The sequence below is a fragment of the Sebastes fasciatus genome, chromosome 10 (assembly GCF_043250625.1).
Source record: "Sebastes fasciatus isolate fSebFas1 chromosome 10, fSebFas1.pri, whole genome shotgun sequence".
Classification (NCBI taxonomy): Eukaryota; Metazoa; Chordata; class Actinopteri; order Perciformes; family Sebastidae; genus Sebastes; species Sebastes fasciatus.
Window position 1 is genome coordinate 28,614,199 of NC_133804.1, and position 23,991 is coordinate 28,638,189.

At 38.1% G+C, this 23,991-nt stretch overlaps 1 protein-coding gene across 1 annotated transcript; it reads left to right on the forward strand.

Annotated features, from left to right (window-relative positions):
* Nucleotides 1-23,838, forward strand: LOC141775669 (integrin alpha-6-like). Its single transcript, XM_074649259.1, has 25 exons — nt 1-218; nt 286-407; nt 10,494-10,573; nt 10,654-10,924; nt 12,238-12,357; nt 12,569-12,782; nt 14,283-14,482; nt 15,013-15,101; nt 15,185-15,312; nt 15,914-16,003; nt 16,088-16,152; nt 17,104-17,249; nt 17,333-17,479; nt 18,565-18,686; nt 18,788-18,944; nt 19,504-19,587; nt 19,769-19,848; nt 20,577-20,651; nt 20,893-20,995; nt 21,095-21,271; nt 21,353-21,454; nt 21,562-21,672; nt 21,877-21,981; nt 22,724-22,849; nt 23,355-23,838. Exons 1-25 carry the CDS (start codon nt 43-45, stop codon nt 23,439-23,441), a joined length of 3,177 nt encoding a protein of 1,058 aa, XP_074505360.1. The 5' UTR covers nt 1-42; the 3' UTR covers nt 23,442-23,838.
* The last annotated feature ends 153 nt before the right edge of the window (nt 23,839-23,991 follow it).

A 23,991-nucleotide genomic window follows, 5' to 3' on the forward strand; every position in this document is an offset into this window, starting at 1 on the left:
CACCGCGTGAGAAAGGGCAGATTACATGTTGTAATCACAATCATGGGAAAGCACTGGCACACGGTGATTCTGTTGAGTTTCTGGCACCTCCAGACTCTTTATGTATCAGCTTTCAATCTGGACACCCAGAGTGTGCTGCAGAGAAACGGAGATCCAGGAAGCCTGTTTGGATTTTCTGTTGCCTTCCACCAGCAGCTGAACCCAGCCACAAAGAACCTGTGAGTGAACATATTATTAGATTAAGTTTGAGTAAATTAAATCAAACTCTGTGATATGTTTCCCCAGATTGCTGGTCGGAGCTCCACAATCCAAACACCAGAACCAAGTGAATGTTACAGGTGTTGTTTACCAGTGTGATCTCTCTGCAACATCCGAGCGCTGCCAGCCCATCGAGTTTGATAATGAAGGTTTGTTTGCCTGTTTTATCTCAAATTATATGAGTCATCTTTGTGTGTTTAATGCGATGCAACAATTACAGTAAGTACAATGTTGAAGTACATGTACTTAAGTATATTCATGCTTCTGTCTACTTCTACACTACATTTCAGAGGAAAATGCAGCAGCTGGTTACTTTTCAGATTTTACATTAAAAACATATAATAACCTTATAAAATAAAATGCATTGTTAAAGATTAAACCAGTGGTTCCCAACCTTTTTGGCTTGTGACTACTTACAAAGCAGTAATGTCTTGTAGGGCTGCTCGATTATAGCAAAAATCGTAATCACGATTATTTTGACCAATATTGAGATCACAATTATTTAACACGATTACTCGTTGACTTTGGAAACATGCATTTAGAGATAACATTTTGTAGCCTACAATTTAAAATTAAATGCATTAATCTGGTGCAATTTGAGAACAAAATTAAGAGGCTATGAATAACGGCGAGGTCCAGGCGAGGTGTGCTGTAAAGTGCTACCTTCACCCCGGGCCTTTCCAAGCCAACCTAGAGTCGGTCGCGGGGCCAGCGCGTTCCGACGATGGGATCCTCCCACACCGTCCCCGACCTGCCGAGTGCCCCGAATGCACACCATTGTAAAGGAAAAGGGGTGTGATGGATTTATAACACAAGACAAAAAAAGAGTGTCATTGCGAAACGGAATGAGGCACAATAATTGTTTATGTCGATTACCTAGTTTTCATAATCGTTGGGAAGCCCAAATCGTAATTGTAATTAAAATTAGATTAATTGCACAGCCCGAGTGTCTTGTCACATTTTAGATGTCTATGAGTTGTTAGCAGATTCACCAGAGGATGATTTTCCTTTCTAAACTTCACAAGTTTTCATTTGAATAATTGTTTTTAATTATCTAATATTTCACAAGAGAGAAAAGTCCATAAAATAAATACAGATTTGCGTTGCAGCACTTTGTTTTTTCTTCTTTACTGTCTCATTAATCGTGTCATGACCCCTCAGATTTATCGTGCGACCCTTTGGAGGGGCCCTACCCCTAGGTTGGGAACCAGCGTACTAAACTAACTGTATATGTTAAAATTAGCTTCACCTCGAGCAGCTGCAAGGGTAAAATGCTCCTTACACATGTGGTATATTTTCAAGTCTTGCACATGACCGAGAGGCCATAAGGGTAAACACATGGGTAAGAATCATAAGTGGAGAATATGGTCACAAGATATGACATGGGGCTGAAAGATAAATATGTAGGACAAAGGAGCCATGCATGGTTATGTAGGACAAAGGAGCCATGCATGGTTATACGCTCAGCTCAGCTGTTACATGCCATGGACCCGATATAAGGAGGCGAGAGAGCTCCGAAGGGAGGACTCTCAGATTTGACTTGAGACCTCCGGACGCTCTAGACGTTCGTTATGACATTTGTTGCTTGTTTGTAATAAACTCTATTATACCAAAAAGAACAGTGTCCGCGAAGCATCCTTCATCATCACTTCAACAGCACTGTCGCAGGAAAGAGACTACAAATTTGGCGTCACGAAAAGGATCGGAGGTGGCCGCAACAGCAGTACTGCTACAACTTCACAAAACGGTGAGCGCACTCATTGAATGCTGGTCATAAATTGGGGCTGTTATGTGGAGTTGTTTGGCCACACCGTAAATTAAGAACCTTCTTGTTATGGACATGTCCTGTTGATTTGATGTTTAAAGTGAGGCTCCGTGCTAAATTTAATGAAAAAAAGGGGGAATGAATAGAGAAAAAAAAATATATATATATATACATATATATATAAAGTGAAGAAAAGAAGTATGAGAAATACAAGGAATAGTTTAGAATAGCTTCATGGTAACGGTAAGGTGTGTTAAATAGTATCGTGCGAGATTAATAAAGAGGGGCCCTCAACTTATTAACGGTAAGACACATGCATATTAGCCACTGCGTAACGATGGCTCTGACATAGTCCGGAATTAAGTTAGAAAGACAAAAGTGGGAAACCTGGATCCAGGTAATTTGAATAAATAAATGTAAAGAGTGTTAAGAGACAGAGAAATAAAGGAAATAAAGGAAATAAAGGAAATGATCATATGACAAGCCGCAAATCGGATAGAATAGAAAGCCCTCAAGTGGAGGAGCATGTAGTATGGGCCGCAATTAAAACCTGAAAACGACATCTTATGGTCAGTTTAATAACTGGAGAGTGTAGAATCACAATTCGAATGACCGTTACCACTCTGACGTTTGTTGACGAACGGTGTCTGAAGCAGCCTCTCGTCGAAGATTTTTACACCTCAAAGGTAGCACAAATTTTATGAGAAAAAGTAAGGAAAATAGCGGCAGAAAGCATGCTGTACGAATGAAGATATCTAAAGTTGGAGTGAAGAGAATGTGTGTGTATGGACTTTGGGAGGAGGGAAAATGTGTGTGTGTGTGTGTGTGTGACATTTGGCTCCAGATGTGGACTATAAAATGCATGGGAAGAGAGTATATGTGTCATTTAATAATTTGTAAGAATAGATACGTGGCCCGAGGTATTGTATAAAACCATGAGCTTCTGTTTCCAGAAGACTAAATGAATTAAATAATGTAAAACATAAGCTATTGATTGTGGGAATTTCTCTGGATCAGAGATCGAAGCGCACTCTCTCTGGATCACTGTTGTCACTCACGCCGTTGGGCGTGATGGCACGGCCGGTAGGAGTGGATGCTTGTTTTCTCTGCAAAAGAGGGATTTCCGGGAGATACAGTAAAAAGAATAAAACGATGAGCCACTGAAATGAGCCTGGTTACGATAAACGCATACACATAAGATAAATAACTATAAACCAGGACAAATAAAGTGGAGTTGTGTAACTGCAGTACCCGTATGGCCCTTGGAAAAGAATAGAAATATATGAATTAAATGAGTCAGTAAATAAAACATGAGCTCTTCTTAAAGGGGAGGAATAAAATTGATGATGCTGTTAAAGGGACCTAATGGGTTCACAAGAGACTAAATCATTGCATGTTTTTTGTCTGTTATGTCATTTATGGTGAATGAGAATTGAGACGGGAGGCAAGGCAGCGGGCCGGCACATCACGGAGTGTGGCTTGCTGACGTCCATGAGGAGGCTTCCGCTTCAATCTACTAAAGGCCGGTACAAATTTATCCACAGACTCTTTAACAAAAACAAAACCTGCATTTCCATATTTGTATGTGTTCTCAGTCGTAAGCAACATTGATGGTACACATATAAACCTGCTTGCATTTATAAACCTAAGAGGAGACTGACCTGCTCCTATACACATGAAAGAGTACATGCTCTAGGCAGTTTGGAGAAAGAAATAAATGAATAAATAGACAACTTGGCAACGGATTGATCAGTTAATGCATTTGATTAATTAATGGCATATGATTGTTTAGTCTAACCTCTGCTGACAATTGCAGATGTTCATTTATGTTATTGTGCGTGGGTTGTCTGATCTGTGCTGTGGTGGATATTCAATGTGGTGACTGTTTGACGATTTGAGCTGAATATTGATTAATTGGATAATTTATGATTGGTTGATTTGTTGATTAATTTAATTGGATAAATTGGTTAATTGATTGATTGGTTAGTTGATTGATTGGTTAATTGATTAATTGGATTAATTGGATAATTGGATAAATTGGTTAATTGATTGATTGGTTAGTTGATTGATTGGTTAATTGATTAATTGGATTAATTGGATAATTGTTGATTGATTGATTGGTTGATTGGATAATTGGTTAATTGATTAATTGGTTAATTGATTAATTGGGTAATTGGGTTAAAAAAAAAAAAAAAAGGGGGGGAGTAATCTAAAAAGCCTTGAGTAGTTTTAATTTTAGCAATTACTCATTAAAGTACAATAACGGAACATAAGGAAGCCGTTATAATGGGAAAAAAGAACACTAAAAATCCAAAAGTAATCACTCCTGTTGAGATAGTACAGAAGAATAATCCTTTAATTAGGGGCATCGCAAACATTGCAAAAAAATATCGGAAAAATGGCACAAACGCTGGCCTGAAATTGACCAACCATGGCCAATGGAGGGGACTCTTAACCCAGATGTATTCAGAAGTAGAGCTAGGGTTACCATTGTGTTACAGAGCTATGGTGGGAGTTTCTCTAATGTACAATAAAGCATCATCTGTAACAATGGGTTATCCAGTGACAATTCTTACACATCATAGTCTCAGAAATCTTTTGAATTATGGTAAGAACAACTTGACCATGTCTAGGCTCAGAGACTATCATAGGCTCTTAGAGCAGGAAGATGTTACCCTAGCAAGATGTGTTACGGTAAATACAGCGGAGAATTTGCCAACTCCAGAAGACGGGGAGCCACACGATTGTGTTCAAGAAGCAGAGAAATACTCTAGGCTTAGATCAGATTTACAAGCTCTCCCATTACATGTGGTAGACCTGGAGTATTGGACTGATGGGTCTTGTTATCGTGTGGGCGATAAATTAAGGGCCGGCTATGCGATAGTAAAAGCCCAAGGAACTGGATTTACAGTGGAGAAGGCTGAAGAGATACCACAGCCTGCATCTGCACAACTTGCTGAGCTGGTGGGGTTAACTGAAGCGTGTTTGTTGGCAGAAGGGAAGCGAGTGACGATATATACTGACTCTGCATATGCACATAATGTGTGCCACTTGTTCGGAGCAGTGTGGAAGAACCGAGGGTTTAAGAAAACGGATGGTTCGCCGATACAGCATCACGCCCAGATCATGAAATTGTTGCATGCTATGATGAAGCCTAAAGAAATAGCAATAGCTAAATGTGCGGCACATAAGAAGGATGCGTCAAGGGTTTCACAAGGGAACAGAGCGGCTGATGAAGCTGCAAAAGCAGTCACTGGAGCAGATAAATTGGGCAAAGTTCTTCTCGTCACGCATGAAGTGAACTTGGAAGACAAAATTACACTCAAAGATGTGATTTTAATGCAGGAAGCTGCTCCTGAAATGGACAAACAGTTGTGGCTAGACCGAGGTGCCACCCGAGATTCTACTGGACTTTGGAGAAATCATGAAGGGCTGATACTATCACCTCCAGACCTGTTGGGTCTGATGATTCAGGAGGCGCATGGCTTAGCTCACGTTGCAAGGGGGGAAGTGAAGAGAAAGATCACGAAAGAGTATGGGTTTTTGGGCACCATGTTTGCTTGAACAGATTGATTATGTCATAGGCAGGTGTACTATCTGTCTGAAAAACAATGTTCGGAGGGGAGTGTCGGTTCCTCCTGGCCACATCCCAACTCCAAGGGGTCCTATGCGTGAACTAGTTATAGACTATGTTGACATGATAAAACCGATTGAAGGGAAAAGGTACATGCTAGTCGTGGTGGACAGATTTTCACGATGGCCTGAGGCCTGTCCAACAAAACGAAAGGATGATCAATCGGTTGCCAAGTTCTTATGTAGAGAGGTCATAAGCAGGTGGGGACTTCCAGATCGAATATCCTCAGACAATGGGAAAGAGTTTGTGGATAAGACGGTGAAATTGATTTTGTAGGACCAGGGTTGAAGCAACCTTGGGAAAGTCAGTTCGGCTTCCATGTCAGTGTACAGAAGAAAATAGTGGTAAAGGGAAACTCAGAGTTCAGTGGGAAGATAGCCATGGTAAGATCCTAGATCTGTCAGAGACAGCACCATTAGGGAAATATACATTAGTTAATGACAAAAGGATAGTGAAGGTTGAGGGAGACTGTAGTCTCTATGTATATAAGCCTCAACAGGAAGATCAAGGTGATTACAGGTGTTCTTTTTACGATCGACGTATTGGAAGTGAGCGGTCCAAGTTAGGATTTGTAGTTCGCGTGGTGTATCTAGTGATACTAGGGGGGAATAAAAGCATAGACCCCCAAGAGGTTGGGGAAACAAGAGAATTAACAACTATGACATCAACTCTCCAGATGAAAGCTGGACAGATGGAAGAGAAATCTACTCCTTCAATGGCAAAAGCTATTGGAAGTATAAATGCATCACATGTAACTACAAAGGCGCCTCAGGTGATATCTATAACGTCACCTCCTTTGAGTACTGTGATCAGAGCTAGGTTAGGAGGAACAGTTTACCTTCCTTGTCAATGTGGGAGATGGAATAATGGAGGGAACTTGTTTCCCAAATGGGAAAATAGTCGTGGTGAAGATTTGTTGTTGACAAGACCTGAAGATGACGTTGTGCCTCGTGATCAGAGGAAGTATATTTTGTTTAATGAGGTTAGGTGGATGAAAATTAATGATGATTGTTCCCTGGTCCTGCGTAACGTTACTCGGGAAGACGAAGGAGAATACATGTGTTCTTATGAAGAACCGGAGTTTAAATTTGTTCCATATCAAAATTATTGGATCAAAGGTCGTGTGACTCGTAGAGTGTCACTTCTGATAAAAGATTTGGGGCCTATTGGAGATTCTATGAATACTAAAGAAGTTCAGAAACAAGTTACTACAGTAACCACTCCAAAGGTGATTAGTACACAGATAAAGCTTGTTACGTTAGTTCCGGAAACAACTAAGAATGTTCATACACCTACTCAGGCTACTACTCTAGTTATGACTTCAAAGGGGATGAATACTACAACAGCGACGACATCCGTGGCATCTACGACATTTGTAAATACAACGCAGATATCTAATATGACATCTTGGACCTTTAAGGATGTGACTAATGTACTCCAGAAGCAAATGTCAAAAATAGAGCCTAGCGTGAACAGCAGTAATGACATTGTTGAAGTTAGAGAACAGAGGATAGAAGAGAAGTATGTAGAGTCATCTATGACAGCCCAGAGGACTAGTTTAAACATAGATGAAACCTTTGTTGACTCTGATCAGACACCAGAGTACATGATGGATCATTACCATACAATACAAAAGAGAGACACTAAATGGAAGGCATTTGGGTTTGATCCTTCAGTGTTACAAATCGCAGACCCTTGGGCAGGTAGGAACTTATGGTTTCAGCAAGTAACCCACTCCGTAAGATCGGTTGTGAAAACGGATGGTCCGTGTCTGGTGAAAATCCGATCGCCAAGCTCATGGCCTTCGATTTTAGAGACTATACCAGAACCACTAACCACTATGTGTCAAAGTTATGCATTATCATGGCTCTTGTATCAACAGCAATCATCAGTGGATAAAGTGATGGCTTTAGCAATGAACCTTTTTAAGCCTAGATTGACTTGTTCTTGGTTGGCAGAATTACCATATGTAAATGTACTTGATCAGCATGAAGATATCAGAACAGCGGTCCCTGATATAATGGAGGTGACAGCAGTAGGAGCTACCAGCTGTTTTTGTTCAAATACAACTCATGAAGGGCCGGGAACGTTTATGGGGTTATCAGAGTGTGATAAATATATGATGGACTTGGGTAAAATGGAACGTGGGAATAGTAATGATTCGTATGAAGCATCTTTTCAGGTACCACAACACAAAGAGAAGACAATTTTAAGGGTACATAATCAGATATTGCCGGGGAATGTGACTATAGGGAATTTCAAGGATATTTGGTGGGTCTGTGGTAATAAGGCATACATATTTCTACCATATGGGTGGACAGGATGCTGTTATATGTCACTGTTGAAACTTCCATATGAGGTTCTTACTATCCAGAAGGGAGTAGGGCCAGAGGGGGTCCAATCTGATGTCGCTTCAAGTAGTAGGAGAAAACGTGAGTTGGCACAGTTTCACAAGTTGGAATCCTTCCATTGGAGAATAAGTTTAGGAGAGAAGTGGGGTATAGGATTTTTTCCGTGGTATGGTGTGACATTCTTAGCAGATCACATCGACAACATTACCTACACCTTGCAAGGCTTTGCGAACGAAACCATAAGAGGTTTCGAATTGTTGTCAAACACCCAGAGAAGTCACAGACTGACGTTGCTGAAACATGACATGGCTCTTGATTATATTTTGGCCAAACAAGGGGGCTTATGTGTTGCTTTAAATTTAACAGGAGATGCCTGCTACACTTTGATTCCTGATAGTTCTGATAATATGACTAGTGTCATAGGGGCATTGAAGCTCATAAGAGATGCGTTTGGCCCATCAGAAGACGCGGGATGGTCTGCAAATGCTTGGTTACAGGATAAATTGGGGCCACTAGGGGCAGTGTTAGTTCAGGTTTTGGTAGCGCTCGTTCTGGCGTTGTGTGTGATGTTTTGTTTTTGCACGCTGTTGTTGACCTTTGCAAAGGCTATGATAATTAGATGGGTTGGAGTTGTGCTGCCTGGCGAGCAAACGCTGATGCCATTATTACACGAAGCTGACACGGACGTGGATGAGGATGACGCAATAAAGATCGAATTGGTGGAGGAATATCCATTTTAAATATCTCATATGATTATAATCCTATTATTTACCTCTGTTTTTGCTTGCGTAGTTTGTAGTGTTGATTTTGTTTTGCTCTTTCGAGACTTTGTTTAGTCTCGAAGGGGGGATATGGCAACAAAGGAACAATATGATTTCTAATTTCACATTTTGACTTATATGATTTCTAATTTCACATTTTGACTTATATGATTTCTAATTTCACATTTTGACTTATATGATTTCTAATTTCACATTTTGACTTATATGATTTCTAATTTCACATTTTTACTTATAGAAGTGTTCTTATTCTGTGTTTGATGTTTTAATTTGTATCTGTTATGTATGCAAAAGATACTGGTTTTCTTTTCTTTCATTCTAGAACATATTGGGGGAAGACCACTGTGAGGGTGGTAGATTGTCAGGGACTCCGATGGGCTGAATGGATTCAGACACTTCAAACATGAAAATACGAATGGCCTGAAGAACTCTGAACGTGGACTGGCGATACAACATCCAGAGTCAAGACGTCATCGATACTATACCGGAGTCAAGGCTGCTGAGAAACTGCAGCGTTATATAGTCTTATGTCTTCTCTTAGATGTTACATTAGTATTCTTAAAAATGAATTGTCTTTTTTGTGTATTACATGCTTGGCAAGTGATGGTTTCTAAATATAATGGGACCTCAGATGTTTTCTTTTTCTCGATGTTTAGGGACAGTGGGGTAGGCAGGAAAAGGTCCATAGAAAGGTGCGATGGGTCGACCAGCCTGACTTTGGACATTGTCTTGTTTTAATTTGCTGAGAGTTCCATATGTATTTGCTTAAATCATTTCCATACACAAATTGCTAAATTTCCTCATTTCAGTGGTATGAAGTTCTACGTATGGTCGCCTTGGCAGAGGGACCGTGAGAGAATTTTCCTGTCTACATTGTTCAATGGATATTTCAAGAAAGATTAGCTGCCTGACAGGTTTTTCACTCTCACTTTTAGACTCCATACAGTTGTTTCAATGGTAAAAAGGGCGGGTTGTTAAATTTGTCATGTTAAATACACCTGTATGTATCTTCTTTTATTTTTTCGAGACTTTGTGTAAGTCTCGAAGGGGGGAATATGTGGTATATTTTCAAGTCTTGCACATGACCGAGAGGCCATAAGGGTAAACACATGGGTAAGAATCATAAGTGGAGAATATGGTCACAAGATATGACATGGGGCTGAAAGATAAATATGTAGGACAAAGGAGCCATGCATGGTTATGTAGGACAAAGGAGCCATGCATGGTTATACGCTCAGCTCAGCTGTTACATGCCATGGACCCGATATAAGGAGGCGAGAGAGCTCCGAAGGGAGGACTCTCAGATTTGACTTGAGACCTCCGGACGCTCTAGACGTTCGTTATGACATTTGTTGCTTGTTTGTAATAAACTCTATTATACCAAAAAGAACAGTGTCCGCGAAGCATCCTTCATCATCACTTCAACAGCACTGTCGCAGGAAAGAGACTACACACATCAATACATCAGTATACAATCTAACAATGCTATATATAACAATGTATTAGCCACAAGGGCCATTTTACTGCAGAACGAGTACTTTTACTTTTGATACTTTCAATACATTTTGCAGATAATACTCTGTTACATTTACTCAAGCAGGACTTTACATGCAGGTCTTGTAATATTGGTACTTTTTAGCTTAAAGATTTACATCTACTGAATGTAATTATACTGACATTGTGGCTCAACTTGTTTATTTTTCTAGAGTTCCTCGACAGTAAAGGCATAAACAACCAGTGGATGGGAGTTAGAGTGACGAGCCAAGGTCCTGGTAAAAATGTGATGGTAAGAAACACTCCACGTTTATATAATAATAAACAATCTTACAAAAAGCAGACAGTAATTTTATCATCCTTCCCTGGCAGACTTGTGCTCATAAATACCAGCAGTGGAGCCCGAGCCCGGGCCCTTTTATGCCCCGCTTGGTGACGGGTCAGTGTTACCTCCTAGGAGACGACCTGCAGGTCGGGAAGGAGGACAGGAGGTGGAGGAGGGTAGTTTGTGACGATGAGCACCTGACCAGACGTCAGAAGGACCACGAGTGGTTTGCATACTGCCAACAGGGTCATGGAGCATCTTTTGCAAAGGACAACACATCTCTGTTATTTGGAGCACCAGGAGCGTACCTGTGGAAAGGTAAAATAAAACTCTTCATCAACGTTTCATCAGCCAAAATTAACAAGCATGTACAGTTTATGCTTACTGACAGATTGGAAATGAGCTTCATTTTTTATTGTTCTATCTTTTATTGCATTTTAAGGAGAGAAGCCCCAGGCAAAAACGTTGTTTTTCATGCACTGGTCAATTTAGAGATTTTGGGCTATTTTGCTTCCATGACATGTTTTCTTTCAGACTAGAGGAATGAAAACATAAAAAAATATACATTTAGATGATTATTTTACTACTTTGTCTATTTGTATCTGTAGATTTCTCCTAAATTCACCAAAAGAGAGATTAGATAACGCCTCATTTGCATATTTAAACATAACATTTCAGAAAACTTGTAAACAAAATATAATTGTCCTAATGTAAGTAACCAACTGGGGAGGTTTCATGGTGATATCTATTAGTTAACATATTTTAACCTATTCACATTTAGTGTCTTCAAAATGTGCAGAATTTTACAATCCATATCTTTAAATGCTGTTTTCTCAAAATGACTCTTGAGTTAGAAATCTCCACTTCAGTAGCACTTACATACAACAAACTCTCCAGTTTCATTCCTGTCTATATTCTGGAGGTTTTTACAGAGGAGTTTGTTCATATATCATTCATAGCGTGATTTATGGAACATTTTATTCCTAAAAACATGGCAAAAATGTTTTGCTTGTTTTTTTATGGATGTTGACAGTATTTTCTGATTTATGGAGTGATAGAAAAAGATATCTACAATCCCCACAGTAAAAACCTTTGACTCTAATATGTCAACAACATGAAACAAGATTTTTGAACCTGACTTTATCCAATGTTCAGATTTCTGTTCTGGAAATTAATGCAAATTAGCAAATATTTGATAAGATAATGCCTCATATGCATATTTAAGCATAACATTTCAGAAAACTTGTAATACAAAAAATGAAAGTCTTAATTGAAGTAATCAACCCAAACCCACTAGTTCTTACTGAAGATGTCAATCTTTAAAAATAGATATAAAAAAATAAATACATACTATCATCTTTTTAAAAGGCAAAAATTGTCCTAAAACAGTGGGGTATATTATTTTTTAATAAATGTGAAATAATATGAAATAATACAAGTTTTAGCCATATTTTATTTGACTTTCCATCACAATATAAATGCACTTATTAACAGATTTTTACTTACTTACTTTCAACTTACATGCTAAAATATACAATAAAATTCTGCATTTTTCCCAAAATAAAATCCTGTTTTCTATATGATGCAGCATTTTTAAGTTTTGTTGTTCAATATTTTCTGGCTGTTTAAAGGAATCGTACGAATGGAGCTCTTGGACAACCTGGACATCTACAGTGCCGATCCTCGTGAGACTGGAGATATTGACGAATTAAACCCGAAACTTATTCCTCTCCAAAGAGACAGCTACCTGGGTCAGTTTCTAGTCTGGTCGGAGTCAGTAAGGGCATTTCAAGTTAGCTCATTGCTTCATATATCCAATGGTTAATGATATACCTAGATGGAAATGTGATTTTCACTAGTAAGAATCCTCTTTTAAGTATTTAGAAGTACCCTGAAAGTCTATTTTCATTCCATTTATACAGTATTATTTCCCCATAAACAGCATGATATTCTGTCCTCCAGGATTCTCCATTGACTCTGGTATGGCCCTCGTCAGACAGGGTGAGCTCACCATCGTATCAGGAGCGCCCAGAGGAGGTTACAGCGGCCAGGTGGCCTTTCTTAAAGCCGACCCTGTGGCACAGAGAAATCTGTCTGTGGAGTTGGTCCTCTCTGGTCCGGGTCTGGCCTCCTCATTTGGCTACGATGTGGCTGTGGTGGATCTCAATGGTGATGGGTAGGTTTAATACTTTATTTACTTTCTGTATGATCTAAAGAGGTTAGTCAGTCCATTAATCCTACAGTTTGGTTAAAAGTAAAATTACTGTCTAGACCAGTGGTTCCCAACCTTTTTCCTCAAGGGACCCCCTTTTTATCATTGAGTAAACTGACGACCCCTGACTAAACGACACATTTCATGGATAATTCATATTATATTCAATGCATAACATTAACTGCACAGAACAGCTGATAAACTGTACAATTACCCCGAATGGTGAACGCAATAACTGCAGGAAATTTGTGTAAAACGAGCGATTTGGATGAATTTTAGCAGATTATTTCCTGTGAATATTGCATCAGAGATGAGTTTTCCTGCTATTTTTAGGAATTTCTAATACAATTCTCTGCATTGTGTATTTAAAAAAAATATTTTTTAACAATCATGCATTCTTAATAGGCTTCTTTTTTGACAAATTCAGTCTTTTCTGCCCCCTGATGCTTGGCCATTGTTCTATCAGCTCTTTGGTTGTTTTAACTTTTCCAATGCAGGATGAGGCTGTTCAGCAGAGAGGGAAGGTTATATGAATATAGCTTGTGTTCAGGTCTTCACCATGCCCTTATCCTGTGAGATTTGTTTTTTTAGATGATTGATTTGACAGATTTCTGTGGAATTTGCTGCAGATATTAAAGGCCCTTCGTGAGTTTTAGTGACCCCATGACCTTCCATGTAGCACGACCATTTCTTGTCACTTGCACACAAGAAATATCCAACTCTAATCACCAGCTTGCTATGAAATTTACTGATCACATTCATGTCCCCCAGAGAGGATACATCCTTCTCCATTTTGGGCACTCCATGAGCTTTATTCTTTAACACACTTTGAGTAAAATGTAATTATTTCACCACAAGCCTCTAATAGCCAGCTCATGCAATGACCTTTCCTTCTTTTGCATTTTTAAATGTTATATTTTTAGCCATACTAGTAAGAATTTAAAATTATACATTAAACATATTTATAACAGTGTTATTCATCCCTCTTTGACATTGTGAAGTAAACTTTGCTTTGTAAACCTCCTTTATGAAGGCAGCTTGCAGAGCTGTGAGTCTTAAAATATACTTGTATCTACCTTATTTGCATTAAAGGGGAACACCACCTACAATAAAAAATTGATGCTCTCTCTCAAAGCCAGAAACCAGAGAATTAAGTCTCAAACTTTTTGTAGTTTTAGTGCTTTAGTTTTGGGATTTGGGAGAGAGTTGTTCATGTTTACTAATATTTTTTGGACTGTCTTAGACCATAGGAATAAAATGAATGAATTTTGAAAATGGGCATAGTTCTCGTTTAACATTCAGGGATTTGTCATGCTGGCATTGTGAATTGTAGACGCATGCACACAATCTACATCACATAACCTTTTTACGCAATTCATATATCTAGTATTCTGCCAAAACAAACATCTCTCCCCGTTTGTTATATTTATTATGAGACTGTTGTATTGTTTTCTTTTTGTGCAGGTGGGATGACCTCGCTGTAGGAGCGCCAGAGTTCTTTGTTAAAGATGGTTTGATTAGAGGAGCGGTCTACATTTATATCAACAACAACAAAGGAAAAAACTGGGACAAGATTGTTCCAACTCAACTTCTTGGACATAAAGACTCCATGTTCGGCCACGCAGTGGAAAACATAGGAGACGTCAATCAAGATGGTTATGGAGGTTGTGAAATTTTTCATATCAAATGTATCATACACTGACTAAACTGACACAAAGTAAGAAAGTATACTTGTTTTCATCTTTAAATACTCAATTATCAATATGTAACTTTTGCTGAACAGCGGCCTCTGTGGGTAATTACATGATGTGGTACTAATACTAAAACATGATGCAACAGTAGCACAAGTAGTGAGAATATATCCAAAGTTAGTCAACATCAACATCAACATAAGCTGTTGATCATACCAGACCAATTAAGGCTGTAGTAGCAAAAAACCCTGAGTGTACTGAGATGAACAAGGGAGCTCAAGTTTTATTACTTATGAATTTGACTTTTCATTTGTAAGAGGAAGCATGTCTTATTTCTCCTCTCAAAAGCTTCATATTTTCACTTTAAAGCCTGAAAACATCTTGAATAATGGTAAAGGTCAGAACACAAATGCTAAGTAAGTGTTTTGTTGCATTTTTGACTCCAGTTAGGACATTTTTGCGAAGAGACTTTAAGAAATACTTTTGTCTTTTATCTTTGACAGATATTGCCGTGGGGGCACCGTACGATGGTTCTGGTCGAGTATTCCTTTACTACGGCTCATCAGGTGGCATCAACAAAAAGCCAGCGCAGGTGAGGTTATGAAAATGTCACCAGTTCAAATACTTAGACAGCAAAAAAACAGACCTTGCATTCCCATATTTTGACCTCTTCAGGTCCTCTCATCGGGATCCAGTAAAGTTACTCTGTTTGGATATTCTCTGTCTGGCAACTTGGACGTGGACAACAATCAGTACCCTGATCTGGCTGTGGGATCTCTGTCTGATTCTGTCTTTGTGTTCAGGTAATGTTTCAGCACAAACACTTGGAGAAAAAGAGAAATAAGTCAGTGTGTATTTCAATGCAGCAGGTGCCCATTTCAATCAAAAATGTTCGTTTTATAAAGCCTGTAAGCACATTTAGTGATGATCCAAACATGATGTAAAGCATACAACCGATATAGAACCTCAGGACGAGGGCTGACACCCTGATTCTTTGGAGCTTTATGGATTAATTTCACATTGAACTGTTCAGATTAAACATATCCCAAAAGAGATTAAACTTTTTTTAATTTTATAGACTTAGTTTTCATCCTTTTGTCTTTGTTTGCTTCTTACATGTCAGTTTGTTTATGACATCATCTTTTCCTTTAACCTTTTCCTAATATTTAGTTGCTTTTTTATGTTGTTTTTTCTCACATAGCTGTTCTTGTATTAGGCCATCCTGGATCGCACTTTGTAGACACTGTTAGAAGCGCTATATTATTGAATATTATTGGCATCGGGGCCAAAACATAGTTAAAAAAATTTGTTTTTTTTATGTTTCTTACAACTATTCAACCCGTAAATATGTACTGTATAGCAGTGATTTTTTTTAACCTGTGGTTTTTGTTGTCTCTGTTTCAGATCGAGGCCGGTGATCAGTGTCAGCAGCTCTCTGAGGTTAACACCAACTGAGATAGACATCACGAAGAAACAATGTGATAAACGCACATGGTAAGATGTACAAAGAAACACAAACGTCAACATGATCAAACTGCAACCTTATTGGCTTTTGATCCAATGTGTTTTTTTGCACAGTAATTTTGCAGTTCAGGCATGTTTTACCTACACGACGCATCCAGCATCATTAAACCCTAAATTGAGTAAGTTTCTTTATTATCAGTTGAGTATTCTTCCAACAAAATGTAAGAGTTAGGGGCATTTAATGTCTTTTTAACATATGTGCTGTTGAAAAGATATTTATAGATATACCATAGAGTTAAAGAGTTTTTCATAGCTAGTGTACAAGATGGATTCTTGGTCGACAAAGTAACACTGAGCCAGACTAGATCATTGATTATTAACACATTAAATGTCAAACTCAAATACATAAAATCAAATTAGGGATGGGCGATAATTCAATATGATAATTTATCGTCTTTCAATGGAATCATATTGTGATGAAATCATATATTGAGATATCATGATACACTTTGTCTAAATTGACAATAACAAGCGCGTACTAACTCAGATGTCTCGGAAAATCTGAATTGATAATAGTTATTGTCTTAATCTGATTACTCTGTGTTTGTGTGCATGCATGTAAACATCAGCGTCAGCGTATTAGCTGGAAATATTGATTAATTTTTTTCTATAATTTCACTTGAAATTGTTTATGTTCATTTTGCACTAAAGTTCTTAATTAAATGAGAAAATACATAGTATTTAATTCACACAGGAGTAGACAAATATAGGCTTCACCATGTGGTTATTTCATATAGACTATTTATTTATTGAATTACCAGAAAACATGCTATATCGTGATATATATTGTTATCAAGATATGGAATTACCTATATGATAATAGAAGATTTGGGCCATATCGCCCAGCTCTACCTCAAATATTATAAACATAGTTATTATTTGCACTAATATCAGTATTACTTGCAGTAGATGTTGAAGTAGTGGTATGACAGTAGTAGTAGAAGCTGTGTAATAATGGTATTAGTTGTTGATTGTTGTAATAATACTTATAGTGGCAGTAGTGAGAGTAGTTTGTCACACTATCATAAGTGTTAGTAGTGAGTTGATGTAATCTTGTGTTTCCTTCGCAGCGCTCAATTACACCTTCGAGGCCGATGCTGAGAGGAGGAAAGCGAGGCTTCCTCCCAGAGTGGATTTTCTGGGTTCGCCTCGAGGAAAACTGGAGCTGCCTGGACAGAAGAGACAAATCTGTACCAACACCCAACTCCGACTTCTGGTACTGTTTCACTGTGCAATGTCCCTTTTAAAGAAACCCATCTCTGTACAAATGAAACCGAAATAAAAACTCTCCTGTTGCAGCGTGATATCAAGGACAGACTGCACAGCATCCCCGTCTCCATCACTGTGTCGCTGTGGAGCCCCAGTCAGACAACCAGGAGGATTGCCGGTCTGCCCGACCTTACTCCCGTCCTCAACCTCTACCAGCAAAAGAGCACCGTCTCAGAGGTACAAGTGTATGTCTGTACACCTTTAATGATATCTTTACTGATACCTTTAATGTCCTCACTAAGAAAAAAGCAATTGAAAATGTTCTCTTTGAATTTTTTATTTCCTTGGGGCAATAATAACAATATATATATTTTTTTTAAATAGACCCCATCATTTTTTTTTAATATAGGCCTCTACCAGACAACAAGATGTCGCTTCATAGTAAAAGAAAAATGCAAACCACATACTGTTATTATGCAGTAATAGGTTAATATACCAACATATGTCAATTTGTTACCATGGAATTAGTAGTATTACCAGTACTAGTATTATTTCCATATATTTATTCTAGATATTTACCATGTACAGAGGGCTACCTTGAAAACATCTAAAAAAAAAAATGAAAAAATCATACTATGTATTAAAGTGTATTTTCCTGGAATACACTGCAAGCTAAGTTGAAACTGGAAAATCTGATTACTTTTGATGAATTTAAATCATTAATGAAAGACCTGGAAGCAGTCAATCGGGAGCTGTGTGTGTTTATGGATATTTTCACTTTAACGTTGGCTTCAAACACTTGATTTTAATGTGTTTTGTATGATATTATTCCATGTATTTATTTTGCATTTGTTTTATGTTGTGGCATCTGAAACTTTAATGTATGTTTAAATGCTGCTGTCATGGCCAGTTCTCTCTTGCAAAAAAAATCTTAATCTCAATGAGTACTACCTGGTTAGATAAAGGTTAAATTAGAAAATAAATTAAAAAAATACTGATATCATTTTTTATATCAGCTATTTATATCAGCTATGTAGAGACACAGCGGCATCTAGTGGGATTTTTTTAGTGTACAATACCTAAACCAAGTGGTAGAGATGGCTCAATCAGGTTGAGTTAAGTTCAAGTAGTCTACATTTTTCAATAAGATATAGTGACTCAAATTGTGCTCTATTTCACAGCGTCATTTCACAGTGTCATCTTTGTCAGCGAAACTGTGAGAATTAAACTCTTTAGGGACAGGGTATATCTGTGTGAGAGATAAGATTTAATAAGGTTAAAAAATGTGAGGAAACAATTTCTGCTCTGTTGTTTTTTCACAGATTGTTTTAATAAATAAGGGCTGCGGCCGGGACAACATTTGCCAAAGCAACCTAGAGTTACAGTACAAGTTCTGCTCCAGGGAAACACAAAATAATGAAGATGTTTTCAAATCACTCAACAGGTAATGAAAAAAAAGTAACTCACAAAGAAAAAGGAATACATGTAGTCAAAAAACAATCCTCTCAAAACAAACTGCATGGTCATCTAGTGTTGTGTCCGTAGAGAAGACGGTGTTGCAGTCATCACTCCGTCAGATGAAGACATAGCTCTGGGGATCACCGTGACAAACAGAAACGGGGACGACGCTCACCAGAGTCACTCAGTCATCAGCCTCCCAGAGACTCTACATTACGTCTCCATCGTCTACAGCACAGCAACAGTAGGAGTACAACTACTCTGGATATTTAAAACTAGTTATTAGTGTGAATATAATATGAAACACTCACTTTAACAATGCAGCTGGTAAAGGTGGGCTTTTATAATTACTATAGTTTTATAGTAATTTTATTCACTTTTTAACTTAAATACTTTGTCTGCGATTTTATTTATTCTATTTTAAGGCTTTTTTAAATAAATTGTTTTAACGCTGTATTATGATTGCTTTATGTGAAGCACCTTGAAATTTTGCTTTATTTTATTTTGCTATATACATTTAATTTATTATTATTATTACTTTTTATACCAGCTTGTGAATTTACCCCCAGGGATCAATACAATTTTATATATTCTTAGCTGATATAATACATCATAATTTATTTGTTAATTGTATTTTGTATTAATATCAATCTGCAATGTAATTAAAGTTATCAAATAAATATAATGGAGTAAAAAGTACAATATTAGCCTCTGAAGTGTCGTGGAGTAGAAGTATAAAGGAGCAGAAAATTAAAATACTTTTTATTCCAATGTCTTTGTTTTCTGCATGTGTTTGTTCATAGGAAACACAAGTGACTTGTACAGCCAATGACAAAGGAACACGGATAGACTGTGAACTGGGAAACCCACTCCAAAGAGACGCTGAAGTAAGTAGTACAGTTTTTTGTGCGTGTGTGCGTGTGTGCGTGTGTGCGTGTGTGTGTGTGTGTGTGTGTGTGTGTGTGTGTGTGTGTGTGTGTGTGTGTGTGTGTGCGTGCGTGTGCATGTGCGTGTGTGTGTGTGTTATCAGAAGCATGTACTGTATCATGGCTATTTTCTTCCCCTCAGGTTACTTTTTATGTCATACTCTCAACACACGGTATCTCACTGAGTACAAAAGACGTCAACGTCACCCTGCAACTTGAAACGTAAGTAGGTTGATCAGTTATTGATCAGTGGGCTGTATTTGATTATTACCTCCGCCAAGGCCTAGGAAGGAGGTTATGTTTTCACCGGCGTTGGTTTGTTGGTTTGTTGGTTTGTTGGTTTGTTGGTTTGTTTGTTGGTTTGTCCGTTTGGATGATTAATCCAAAAGTCAGCGATGGATTTGAATGACATTCTTTGGAGGGGTTGGGTGTGGCACAATGAACAATCCATTCGATTTTGGTGGCGATCCGGATCATGATCCGGCTTCGGGAATTTTTTTTAATAACGCCGCTCAGCCTATGCATTAACACCACAGGCTTTAAAATATGCGCAGTGTAACTGATGACGCGTTCATGAAGCGTCACCCAGCCTCTTTCCTTCTGCCTGCAGAGAGAGGGACAGAGAGAGAGCGGGGGGACACCTGTAGATTCTGTGTTTTTTCACAATAAACTTGGTGAATTTACAGTTGAGTTCGACCAAAGCACACTTGGTGATTGTTGGAAAGAGTAACGACGACGGTTTTGAGTTTTACTTTGTTTCTGTCCAGTTTGAATGAAGTGTTTTACGCTGCTCTGCTGCGTACAGCTGATCTCAACATAAACTAAATTACACGTGGATGGTGGCGCAAGCTGCACGGAGAGGGGAGCCAATCGTACTCGGGCAGCTTGGCGGAGGTCTGCGCTCTCTGAGTGCCATTCTAGTTAATAAACGTGTTATTCCTGTGATGCAGGACGAGTATGCAGATGATACAACCAGTTGAGGCATTAGCCAAAGTGGTTTTTCAGCTGGAGCTGCAAGTATATGGGTAGGTACTAGTTTTTAATGTCTTTTAAATTGTGTTATTTTATTAGATTGTTTTTTATAAATATAGTTTTGTCATTTCAACACTGATTTTTTTTATATTTAAGCTATTTTTAAGTGGAGAATGCCAGTTGTTTTTGTTGCCATAAAATATACAAAGTGTAATAAATTAGAGTGTGAAAATGAATTAAAATGCTTTGACTGATCGAAGAATAATAAAATTGAGGCGTATCTTTGTTTGTCAGACTGGCCAGGCCGTCTCAAGTGTCACTGGAGGAAGACTTGAGGGGTGAGAGCGCCATAACATCAGTGGATGAAATTGGAACTCCGGTTCAATATGAATTTAGGGTGAGTGATTGATATCTTACTGTAAAATGCATTTAATTGTTTTTCCCCCTACACAAACACGTCGAAGGAAACTGTTCTAATATCTTATTTTTCTACCAGATAACAAATTTGGGTAGATCACTGAAATCTTTTATCAATGCATCGCTAAACATCGACTGGCCGAAGGAAAACTCTGTAGGAAAATGGCTTCTGTACTTGACTCAGATCAGCAGTAAAGGTGTGCAGTCGGTCCCCTGCTCACCTGTGAACGAGGTCAATCCGCTTCAACATGTAAAGGTAATAAACACATCTCTACCTCATTATTCAAAATGTAAGCAACGGCTGTAATAATAAACACCTCTAATCCTTGTGAGGAAGGGTTGGCACGAGCCCTCGAGGACAAGACGTGAAGCTGAACATGAAGCTCTCTCTACTGATGAATTCTCATTTCTTCCAAAAAGAAGGAAATACAAAACCTTAGTAAGAAATCATTATTATTATTACTGAAGAAAGAAAAATGCTGTGGCAACATTTAGTTTGCTTTCATTGCCCCATGTGAGCATCAAGTGTGTTGTCCTTTCTTTCAGACCTGCTCAGATGGACTGAAGTGTGTGCAGATCCGTTGCCCTCTGCTGGGTTTGGACAGCGCTGCAGTGATGCTTCTGCATTCACGCCTCTGGAACACCACTTTTACAGAGGTGTTTTATTTCTGTAAAAACATCTTCCTCTCATATGTTTGAAATGCATCAGCTCTGACACATAACAGTGATGACAACGCCTCAGTTTTGTTGCTTTAACATCTTGTTTCCAAGAATGATTCAAACTGACTTTTAGCTTTGTGGATCTTTGTTGTCAGCTTGTCCAACAGCATTATTTTTTTTTATTCTGCCTCTCCCATTTAGGATTACAGCTCTTTGAACTACCTAGACATCGTTGTGGATGCTACTCTCACTTTAACAAACTCTCCAGAGAATATTGGAATTAATCCAGAGAAGCTTGGGACAAAGGTAAGTGTTTAAAAAAAGAGATATTTTGTTAATTTACTTACATATGTTGTGTTGGAGGATAACCCTTTTGGTTTAAAGGTCCCATATTGTAAAAAGTGAGATTTCCATGATTTCCATATTATAAAGCAGGTTTAAGTACTATATAAATACTGTTAAATTATCAAAACGCTCAATATACGGAGAAATACACACAGCCCGTATTCAGAAATTGTGTGTTTGAAACAAGCCGTTAGGATTTCTGTCCATTTGTGATGTCACAAATATACAATATATTAGATCATTACACGGTTTTAAACATAAACACTCTAAATGTGTCCCAGTTTATTTCTCGCTGCAGTGTATATGAATGACATCAGCTGACAGGAAGTAAACATGGACCCAAACTGTTGCCTAGCAACGCAATTCCATTGTAATTCCGTTGAAATGCACTAAAACGGAGCGTTTCAGACAGAGGGGGATATGGGACCTTTAACATAATTTTGTAGTAACTACCATTCCACTGATGTAATCAACATGACAAACAGGTGACCACTCTGAAATCTATATATCAGCTACTATTGCACTTTGTAAATATATTATTGCATGTATACAGTTATTGCACATTTCCTTATTTAAAACTGTTTCTGCTTTACCCCACACAGGACTAAAACTGAAATAATAACTGTATACGTGCAATATTATATTTACAAAGTGCAACAGTAGCCATCAGTAACCCACCCTTATGATATCATCATGTCCGCAGGTAAGACTGACTGTATTCCTCAAGAGAAAGGCTGCATATTTCACCAAAGTTGCCTGGTGGATAATCTTACTGACAGTCGTTGCGTTGCTCCTGTTGTTGGCAGCTGTTGGCTTCTTGTTGTGGAAGGTAACTAATTAAATCAATCTACAGTATAATAGTGTGAACTGTGGTGAAGATAATACTGCTATCCCATGTATCCAAGTACTAAAGATTGTTGTTGTCTGTTTAAATTAGCTGATTGATTTCTATACTGTATATGTATGCTGAAGATTTATAGTCTGCAATCATGATATTACTAAAAACATCCAACTAATGATAAATCAGTCTTACATTGTACAGTAAACAAGTACGACAATTTCGTCAAAGTTTGAGGGATTTTGCACCTTTGCAGGATAATAAAATTGCATTTCACTCAAATGCAGTATAGTTTGATACTCTAAATTATGAATAATCTGCATGCAAAATGTTGGGAAATACATTGATTACCTCGTAATGAGAAAGCATTCAATCAAGGTACATTTAAAGGTAGTATTGAGCCATTTATCACAGTATTTACTAGATTTTTTTCTGTGTACTGCCTCTGTAAATGTCGTGTTGTATTGACTTGTCTTATATTTTCTGTCCTTGTCAGCATGGCTGCGTCAACTGCCTCGCTCAGAACAAGAAGCCCTCACATGACGGAGATCCAAACTCAGAGACGGCTCACCTTAAAGGCTAAAAGGAGCATCAGCGGTATGAGACACATCACCATGAACACAAGCTGATAAGGGCTCAAATACTATCCACTTCTGGTGCAGAATTACATGATGATACAGGATTTGTTGAGACATTTTGATGCCAAACTCTTTTTCTATTTTAGTTGCATGTTTTTTTGTAAAATAATAAATCACATCAACATACTTTTCTTGATTCTTTTTTTTTTTTTTAATGAAGCAGAAAATATCACTTGTCTGATACCAAAAAACTGTTACAACAACATGAAAAAAGTTGTGCTATACTTTCACCATGAAGGAATGTGCGAGTGGTGGTGGACAGATGAGAGGTCGTACTAAAGAACAATTTACCTGAAATTCAATGGAAATACTGCAGCCGCCACGTCCTAATCTGACTGCTGATCATCGAAAAGCACATATATGATTACAATACTGTTGCTTTTGTAATACTGGAGTTGTGCAACATAATACTGTGTTTGTGGTGAAGTCTTGTCTCAAGAACCCTATACTGACTTTGAAGGGTTTCATTCTTGACATAAAATCTCAATTAGTTGG